General features: G+C 35.4%; 1 protein-coding gene across 1 annotated transcript in view; it reads right to left on the bottom strand.

Annotated features, from left to right (window-relative positions):
• Window positions 1–10,578, bottom strand: part of LOC101630708 (chromosome unknown open reading frame, human C7orf72) — a 63,876-nt gene that overhangs the window by 19,424 nt on the left and 33,874 nt on the right. The window contains exons 6-7 of the mRNA XM_004694484.1: window positions 2,022–2,063; window positions 587–694 (exon numbers count right to left, since the gene is read on the bottom strand). Coding sequence (XP_004694541.1) covers window positions 587–694; window positions 2,022–2,063 — 150 coding nt within the window. The remainder of the gene's footprint in view (window positions 1–586; window positions 695–2,021; window positions 2,064–10,578) is intronic.

The raw sequence follows: 10,578 nt of genomic DNA, 5'->3' as shown, positions 1-10,578 counted from the left end.
ATTATTTTAATAAAAATATATATTTACAACATTGTTCATTTTTTTTTTTACAATGTTTGCTTTTTCCTTTCAGGTGTAGTTCCCATAAAATTCCCACCATCAATTTTCCCCATGCAACATCACCATAATCCCTTCACTGTTTTGATTCCTCTCCCTCACCTTCCCCTGCAGAATGTCTCTGATTTATAGTTACTAATTTTGTTTACTTATTTATTATCATTTTTTCTTGATCTCTTATTTTTTCCCTTATATTTCTCCTATAAGTGAAACCATCCAATATTTTTCAGCTTTCTTCCCAGCTACATCCATGTTGCTGAGAATGGCATCTATTTATCTTTTTTGATTGCTGAATAGTATTCCATTATATATATATCAGATCTTCTTGATTCAGTCATTTATTTTTGGGCATTTGCATTGTTTACAGTCTTACCTATTTTAAATAATGTTCTTTCAATAAATAGTTAGATGTCTTCTTACACTATGTTCAATAATGGAACATTTGTTATTTCTGTGTTTACAATAGAACCCCATTACTGTGTCTCATCCTTAGTTATAAGTAAGAGAAATAATTCTGAGAGCAGCTCACCGACTTGTGTTTGTATAAATCGCTTTGGAGCTTCGAGGTTTGTCTAGAGATGTGATGTCTCCAAAAGGGTTGTCAATATCATCAGCATTTGCAGATTGCACATAACCACTGTTGGAGGTAGGGGAAGAACAGTAAATGTTAGTTTTTAAAAATAAATAAGTGAACTTGTTCTAACTTCCAAAGGAAATCTTACTTTCTAAAATATATCAAAAAGTTAAAATGTGAAATATTAACTATGATGATGATGATTTGCTGAAAAAAAGGAAATTATTCTTTTGAGTTCAAGTGAGTTGCTGGGTTCTTGTGATTTTAAGTTTAGACCAGATAAAAGTAACGGCTAACCTGTATTTTTGAGAAGAGAAATAACTATTACTGTAGCCCTGGTGCAAAATTTTCACTGGAGTCTGGGGGTGGCCTGCAGCATTCAGGGAGATTAGTATAGTGCTCATGTGGAGATGAAACTTTGGCTAAGTGACTAAGGATGCTAGCCAACCAGTGAGATGCCTAGGGGAGCCTGTCAAAAGACCTATTGGCTGTGTGGGCATGTATCAGAGAGTTCTATTGGCAACATTAATGAGGGTGGATGCAAAGGGCAAAACCCCACAATTTCCTTTCACTTACTTTGCACCATAGTAAATCAAATGTTTATGTTCCCTTGGTTATGTGCTATAATCAACTGTTTATGTTCCCTTAAAATTTGTATCTTGGAATTCCAATGCCCAAACGTTATGGTTTTTGGAGGTGGGTGGTGGTTAGGTCATGAGGGTGTATCCCTTATGAATGGGATTAATACTCTTATAAGAGACCCCACAGAGCTCCCTTGACCTTCCACCAGCTGAAGACATGAGGACCCAGAGGATCCTCTCAACAGAGCTGTCTTCCTGATCTTGAATTTGTAGCCTCTAGCACTGTAAGAAGTAATTGCATGGTATTCATACACTTTGTTATAGAGATTACAGCACAAAGTTATCTTCACTCTAAAGCAAAGAATACTCCAAATGATAGATAATTATCATCTTTGTCATCCCTGGAAAACCAAACAAATTTAGAAAAGTGGAAGTTTGCATTTCCTACACTTCACTATCAATGTGCCCTTCATATCTTCCATACCAAATATAGTTGTTTTTTTTTGGATTGACAATACTCATTATTAGTAGCACCCAAAGTATTTTATCAAATAAGATTTGGGAAAACAGAAAACTACTGCTTCCCCTTTCTTTCATCAAAATCTCCAACAAACCTTTGATGAAATATCCTGTGTTAGAAAAACATTGGGAATAATTTTTAATTTCCCCTTATCTTAAAAAGTTATCTTAAAGTAACATTCAAATTGTTTTTAAAAGTAATCTTAAAAAGTGAATTTATAAAAATGAATAAGTTGAAAGCAACTATAATTTATATGTAAATTTTATAAATATTAAGGAATATTACTTACGTATAGAGTGGGATATATTTGCTTCTAGAACTTGGGCTCACACTTAGAAGAAAAGAAAATATATGAAGTTAAGTTACTGATATTAACTTAATTAAATATTAAATAACAAGTGTTATTATTATTAAAACTTCTTCTATTATTAAAAGAAGTCTTCAGAGATACCTCATAAGAATTGTTGTCCAAAGTTCGCAATTTTAAACTAAAATTATTTTAAAATGTAGTTTTTAAATGAAAATAAAAACCAGAAGAATGGCCCTCCCTGGTGGCGCAGTGGGTTAAAGCACAGAACTAAGAAGCTAAAGTCACTTCAGCATGGGTTTGATCCCCAACCCAGAGGTGACCCAGGTGGCACAGCAGACCTCTCCTGACCCGCCCGCTGCTCCCCTCAGCAGTGTACTTCATTGATCTGCCTGTTCTGCTCCCCACTCTGCCTCTGGTGAATCCTCTCACCACCCCTGTACCTCTGGCTTGTCCCCCTCCCCGTATGCATAAATAAATAAACCTTAAAAAAAAAGAAGACATTAACAAATTAACTACAGATTTCTATTGACTTATTCTTTGTTTACTCTTATGATTTAAGTTTGTCACTCTCTTTCTTCATTTTTTATTTTGCTGTAGAATTCCTTAATGATAATACTTGAAATATTTGCCAGTGATTAACCTCTCATTTTATTAGTTAAATTGTTTATGTTTGGGTGGCTCTTACTTATCATCTAGTCTAATCTATGACAGAGATAAACTGGGTTCAGCACAAATAAATTGAATAACCTACACAAGATTGCAAATACTCAGCATAAAATATTTTTTTTATTTTATAACAGTTTATTTTTATTTTTTTTATTTTATAACAGTTTATTTTTATTTTTTATCATTTTGTACATTTTTTTTCCCATCTCAATTGTAGTCCCCGCGGGTTTCCCATCACCAAGTCACCCGTGTGCCATCACCATAATCCCATGCACTCCCTCCTCCCCCCACCCCCGTTTTTGATCCCATTTCCCACTCCACCCCTGCAAAATGTCTCTGGTATATGATTGTTCATTATTCTTGTTATTTTCTCGCCTGGTCCACTATACTCCTGCTTTGAGTGAAACCATCCGATATTTTTCTTTCTCTTTCTGGCTTATCTCACTAAGCACGATCTTTTCCAGCTCCATCCAAGTTGCTGCAAAAGACATGTGTTTCTCTTTTTTGGTTGCTGAGTAATATTCCATTGTATATATGTAGCACATCATTTTAATCCAGTCATCTACTTTTGGGCATTTGGACTGCTTCCATGCTTTTCCAATTGTAAATAAAGCAGCAATAAACATGGGGGTGCAGGTATCTTTTTCAATCAGTGTTTTTATGTCTTTTGTGTAGATACCTAGGGGTGGGATTGCTAGGTCATAGGGAAGCCCCGTGTTTAGCAGTTTGAGGAACTTCCAAACAGTTTTCCATAGTGGTTGTACTAGTTTTCAGCATAAAATAATTTTATATTTTTCTTCTCTGGCCCTAGAATCAGTCATTTCTCTAAAGAGCTAATGATTTCTTTTACTGGAGTGAACTTTTTGTTATTTTATCACACAATATGTAAGTTAAAAGGTGCCAATAAAATTTTTCATTAGCACACATAAGTTTGAGTCAGTAAAAATAAATTATCTTATTATTTTAAAAGATTTTTGAATGGTTTTATCAATAATTTCAATTTTCTGTGTTTATAAGGATCTTATATTTTTTAATTAATCTTATTGAAGTAATTTTATTTAAATTATCACCGTTCAATTCATGCAGTGTAGTATAATAGTTATGTTGGGGCTTTTACTCTTTTTGTGAAATAATTTTTAAAAAGTAATCTCAGGTCCTCCCTGGTGGCGCAGCGGGTTAAAGCACAGCACTAAGAAGCTAAAGCCACTACTGCATGAGTTCGATTCCTGCCTGCCCCCGAGGTGACCACATGGTGCCACAGAACTCTCCTGACCTGCCCTCTGCTCCCCTCAGCAGTGTACTTCATCTATCTGCCTGTTCTGCTCCCCACTCTGTCTCTGGTGAAGTCTCTCACTGCCCCTGAGCCTCTGGCCTGTACCCCAGTTCTGCATGTACAAATAAATAAATCTTAAAAAAAAAAATCTCAAAAATTTTCATATTTCATTTATATATTCACAGATAACAATATGGGGAATATATTTATTTATTAGTTAGTATTTATTGAGATAATGCTGATTTACATCACAGTGTATGTCTTAGGGATGTAGGTTTACACCTCTATAATCATGTTTTTCCCCACAGTCATCCCTGAAGTCTCAGTTAATTCTCCACTAGACCACCCTCTTTCTCCAATTTGCTCCCACCCCAACACATCCCTCTCTAGTAACTTTAGACATATTCCAATGCATTCATTTCCCTCCTTGTGGCGCACTCTCTGCCAACAGAGAGATGCCACGATATATCTTCTTCTGGACCCTTTATTCTTCTCCCTCACACGCCTGCCTCCTGCCTGCTTCTCTCTCCCCCTGCTTGCTTGCTTGCTTGCTTGCTTGCTTCTCTCTCTCTCTCTAGCTTTCCTCCTCCCTACTACCCCCTCCAGAGTCCGTTATGGCAGTTGCTTAAATAGCATTCATTGACCAATCAGAACACTGCTCACGTGTACATTGGCCAATCAGAGCACTGCTCACGTGTACAACAGGCGGGTTTGGCTGCTGAATCATGGGGCTGGGGTCCCAGGCACCCTGACACCTCCTATTTTCCCTCCTCTCACTCATCTTCTCCTTCCCCTCCTGGATGCCTCAGATCAGCTTTCAATGTCTTTGTCTCACATTTTGTTTGGTTTTACTATATTCTACATATAAATGAAAACCATCCAATATGTAGCTTCTCATTCTGACTTCACTTAGTATATCCATCTCCATCCACGTTGCCCCAAATAGCATAAGTTTTTCTTTTTTGAGACCTGAGTCGTTTCCATTGTGTTTATGTACTGCATCTTCCTGATCTATCCATCTGTATTGGGGCATTTAGGTTGTTTCCATAACCTGTCTATTGTAAATAATGCTGCAATAAAGATAGGGGTGCAAGTTTCATTTAAAATTAGTGCTTATATGTTCTTTGAGTAGATTCTTAGGAGTGGAATAGCAGGGTTGTATGGTAGGTCTATTTTTAGTGTTTTGAGGAAAACCCACACAGTCTACCATAAAGGCTGGACCAGTTTACATTACCACCAGCAATGTTAGAGAGTTCCTTTTTCTGCACATATTTACCAGAACATGGTTGTTTCATTTTTTTTCATGTTAATATGGGCCTCATAATAAGTGATGATGAACATATTTCACATGCCTATTCACCATTTGCATTTCTTCTTTGGAGAAGTCTTTATTTATCTTTACTGGTCATGTATGACTGGGTTGCTTAATTTGCTGATTTTGAGTTGTGTGAGCTCTGTGTAGTTCTTTGATATCAGTCCCTTATCAGATGTGTGGTATGCAAATATTTTGTCCCATTCAGTATGTTGTCTCTTCATTTTGGTTGCTGTATATTTTGCTGTGTAGAAAACTTTTACCTTGATGTAGCCCCAGCTATTTATATTCTTCTTTTTTCCCCTTACTTCTGGAGATAAATCCTCAGTAATATTTCTGAAGTTTATGTAATGATTGTCTTTGCTTGCTTCTATATATTTAATGGTTTCATGTGCTACATCCAAGTATTTTATCCATTGTGAGTTGACTTTCATTTGTGGTTAAAAAAAATAGTCTAATTTCATTCTTTCACATGACAATCTAATTTTTCCAGCACCATTTATTGAAGAGATTTTCCTTGTTCTCAGTTGTAGCATGTTGGATATATGCTTTGCTCTTTTGCCATATATTAGTTAACAATATTTTGTGGTTTTATTCTGTGACTTTCAATTATGTTTCATTTGGCTGTGTGTCTGCTTTTTTTCCAGTACCATGCTATTTTAATTATTATGGTTTTGTAGTATAGTTTGAAATCTGGATGTATAATACTCATTCTTCCTATTTTTAGTCAGGAGAGTTGGCTAGTCAGGACTTTTGTTGTTCCAAATTAATTTATTTGAAACATGCCATTGAGATTTTTATTGGAATTTCATTGAAACTGTATTACTTTGGGTATGATGGCCATTAGATTGGAATAAGCATTACAAAATCATTTTAGCTACAAAAAATAATCAGTTACTGATGAGGATTACTATAATCTCAAGTGGCAGAATGGATGAAGCATATCTCTGGAGTCTCTCAGTTAAGGCTATTAATCCCAATTTTGTAGCCTTCACTTGAGCACTAATCATTTCCCAAGGGCTCTGGCCTTCTAACACCATTACCCTTGAAGGTTAAAGTTTTAAAAAATGAATTTGTGGGGGCATAAATATTCATCTGTACACATCAATGCAATATAATTATAATTGCATACATTTTTTCATTTATTTCAGAATATATATATATATACATACATTTATTTTCTCTATTTTAGTTATAATGATATTTCTGAATATGATCTTTAGCGTGCTTGTCTCCTTTGCATTGTCTTTCTTACCTTCTCCAAATTGATGCACCTCACTGTCCTGAGTGATGCTACTTGTTCACTTAAAGCCTCCTCACTGACTTCATTTTTGTAACTTGTGAAAGAGGTAACCATTGGTTTGGAACACTGTATAATGACTTAGGGGATTAGCTCCACACCTCTGATGTACATACATTTACCACCAGAGCACCATCTACTATTTATGTGACACTCTGCCTTTGTTTTTAACTCCCACTCTCAGTTGTAGCATTTTGGATTCTGCAAGCTTTTCTGAACTTTATTGTGTGTCTGCTAATACTAACAGGCCTATCCAGCCTCCATTTTGTTCTGTATTCCAAAAGCAAAGTCGGAACTGCCCAGTCATAGAAGCCCACCTTACAAGATGCCTTTCAAATTAATTAAGAAAGCCAAGCTGGATCACCCTGGGAAAGATATGTATAAAGGGGTATGACTGGGAAAGCCCTGGGGGCTTGTGACAGACGCATAAACATACTTTTGACTTACACATTATGAGGTACGACTGGGAATGCCCCAGCGGTGTTAGAGGTATTGACTGATGTACAACAGAGGACCCCTAGAAGCTGATCAGTAGACAGCCTTGTTTATAAAACTGAAATCCTGACCAGGGCAATTAGGGCTTGATCTCAATTACAATACCAAGTGATCTCAAGTACAACACCAAGCTATCAGGAGATGAGAAGTATAGTTCTACCTTTCCCATTTTTCTTCTTTTAGTTTCTAGTGTTCTTTTCTGTTTTCCCTTATAATTAATGCTGTATGATTAGTTTATCAATAAAAAGGCCAAGATCTTGCTCTTGAGCAGCATCCTGCATTAAGTGGTCTGCTCCAGAATTCCTGTTTCTTTATTAGTGTGTAGAATTCCTGTTTCTTTATTAGCCTGATACACTTTATTTTGGGCTTATTTCATCCAGTATTTGTGTTTCTCCTTCTTGTCTATTATACTTAGCACAACCCTCTCCAATTCCATCCACATTGTCACAGATGGCACGTCTTTATGAAAAAACAAAAACAAAAAACTGAAAAGTATTCCATCATGTATTTATGTAATATCCTCATAACTCAGTTGTCAGTCAGTCTTGGGGAATTTAGTTGTTTCCATATTTTGGCACTTGTAAATAGTGTTGCAATGAGCACAGGAGTGCATTCAAATCAGTATTTTGCATTTTTGAATAAATGCCAAGGAGTGGGATTACTGGAATATGGTATATCTATTTTTAACATTTTGAGGAACCCCGGTATTGTTTTCCATAGGGTCTGGATCAGTATGCATTCCCACCAAAAATGTACATGTACTCCTCTTCATCCTCCTTACCAGTGCTTGTTCTTTCTGGGGTTTTTGTTACGTGTCATTCTCACATATAGTACTGTAGTGAGGTGGTGTTCACTCTGGTTTTAATGATGAACATTTTAAAAACATGTTCATTTGTATGTCTTCTGGAGGAAGTGTCTATTTAGCTCCCCTACTCATTTTTTGATTGGGTTCTTCTCAAAATTGAGTTTTATGACCTCTTGGTAAATTGCGGCTATTATTCCCTTGATAGGTATATGATGTGAAAATATTTTTCATCTATTCATTTTGATGTTTTTCTTTCTTTCCTTTTTACAACTTATAACTTAGTTTCTTTCATTGCACAGAGGTTCTTGGTTTAATGTCATCCCATTTTCTTATATTTGTTTTTATTTTTTTGACATTGGGGTAAAGTCCCCAAAATATATCATTGAACCCAATATTATATAGTATTATATCTGTTTTTACTGCTATGTATATTTATTGAATTCTGGTCTTAAATTCAAGTCATTCAAACATTTGAGTATGGTGTGAGAGAATAATGTAATTTCATTTTTCTGCATGTTGTTAATCAGTTTACCCAACACCATTTGTTGAAGAGGTGAATCTGTTTCTGGGATTTAATTTTATTCCATTTGCTTATATGCCTATTTTTATTCCATTATCATACCTTTTTGACTATTATCAACTTGTAATATAATTTGAAATGTGGAAGTTTGATACTACCAGTTCTCTTTTTTCATCAAAATTTCTTTGATTATTAAGGAGCTTTTGTGATCATATATAAATTTCAATATATGATGTTTCTTTGAAGAAGTCCATTGGAATTTTGATAAAGTTTGCATTGAATCTGTAAATTGCTTTGAGTAAAATACTCTGCTAACTCTTCCAATCCATGAGTGTGGAATATGTTTCCATTTCTGTGTGACTTATTTATTTTTTAAAAAGATTTATTTGGCCCTCCCTGGTGGCACAGCGGGTTAAAGCACAGCACTGAGAAGCTAAAGCCACTTCCGCATGAGTTCAATTCCTGCCTGCCCCGGAGGAGACCACACGGCTTGGCAGACCTCTCCTGACCTGCCCGCTGCTCCCCTGATCTGTGTACTTCCTTCATCTGCCTGTTCTTCTCCACACTCTGTCTCTGGTGAAGCCTCTCACAGCCCCTGCACCTCTGGCCTGTACCCCAGTTCTGTATGCATAAATAAATAAATCTTTAAAAAAAAAGATTTATTTATTTATGTATACAGAACTGGAGTGCAGGCCAGAGGAGGAAGGGTTGTGAGAGGATTTACCAGAGACAGAGTGGGGAACAGAACTGGCAGATCGTCAAAGTACATTGCAGAGGGGAGCAGCATGTGGGTCAGAAGAGGTCTGCCTCGCCATGTGGATCACCTCCAGGGCTGGTAATGGAACTCACATTGAAGCGGCTGTGGCTCGGTTGCAGTGCTGTGCTTTAACCTGTTGTGCCACCAGGGAGGGTCCCCATGTGACTTTTATTTCTGTTAGCAATTGCCATTAGTTTTCAGTGAACTTATCCTTTACCTTCTTTAGTTTATTCCTTAATATTTAATACTTTTTGATGTTATTATACATGGACATTGTTTTTTTGAATTTTTTCCCGTCTAGTTCATAATTTGTGTACAGAGAATCAATAACATTTTTTATGTTGACTTTTTTAGCTCGCCACTTTATTGTGTTGTTCTGTAGTTCATATGTAATATGTAATATATATTTATATAGAGTATATGTATAACATGAAATATATACATATAGTTTATTTATAGTACACAGTAATAATATGTTACCTATGTGTGTGTGTGTGTGTGTGTATACTCAAATATTTTCCTAAAATTACTATGTATTTCTATGTAATAGATATATAATATATGCTATATGAATATGTCATATGTTGGTAGTGACAGTTTTACCTCTTACAATATGGAATTATTTGTATCTTTCTTTTACAAACTTGCTCTAGGTAAAACCTCAAATACTATTCTGAACAGTAGTATTAAAGGTACATCCTTAAAGGTAATGTACTTTACCTTAGAGGAAAAGTTTCCATTTTTCAACATTGAGTATGCTGTCAGCTGTGTATTTATTGTATATGATCTTTATTATGTTGAGGCATGCTCCTTTTAACCCTATATTTAAAGTTTTTATTACAAATGGGTACTGAATCTTGTCACATGCCTGCTCTGCATCTATTGACATGATCATGTTTTTTCTTTTGTTAATATGGTGAATTAAATAGATTTATTTTTATATCTTAAACCATTTTTGCATCCCAGGAATAAATAAACTAGGTCATGATGTATGGTGCTTTTTAAGAGTTTATGAATTTTGCTTGCTAAGATTTTTATTTTTGCTTCCTCTAGAATATTGGTCTATAGCTTTCTTTCTCTTTGATGCCCTTGTATTTGTACTCTAATAGTTTTGGTATCGGAGTAGTGTTGGACTCGTAGAATGTGTTTGGAAACATTCCATCTTCCCCAAATTTTTGGAAGAGCTTGAGAAAAACAAATATTAATTTCTCTTTGAAGGTTTGGTAGAACTTAATAGTGAAAACATATGGTCCTGGGTTTTTGCTTTTTAGGAGACTTAATTAACATTCTATTCACTTGCTTGCAATTGATATGCTCAGATTTTCTTTTTCTTTCTGATTTAGTCTTATAAGTTTGTATGCATCCAAGAACATATCCAGTTATTCCACGTTTTCCAACTTATTGGAAG

Source organism: Condylura cristata, unplaced genomic scaffold (genome assembly GCF_000260355.1).
Source record: "Condylura cristata isolate star-nosed mole 26May11 unplaced genomic scaffold, ConCri1.0 scaffold00044, whole genome shotgun sequence".
NCBI lineage: Eukaryota > Metazoa > Chordata > Mammalia > Eulipotyphla > Talpidae > Condylura > Condylura cristata.
The sequence above is the reverse complement of the archived record's forward strand: the minus strand, read 5'-3'. Positions and strand labels throughout refer to the sequence as shown.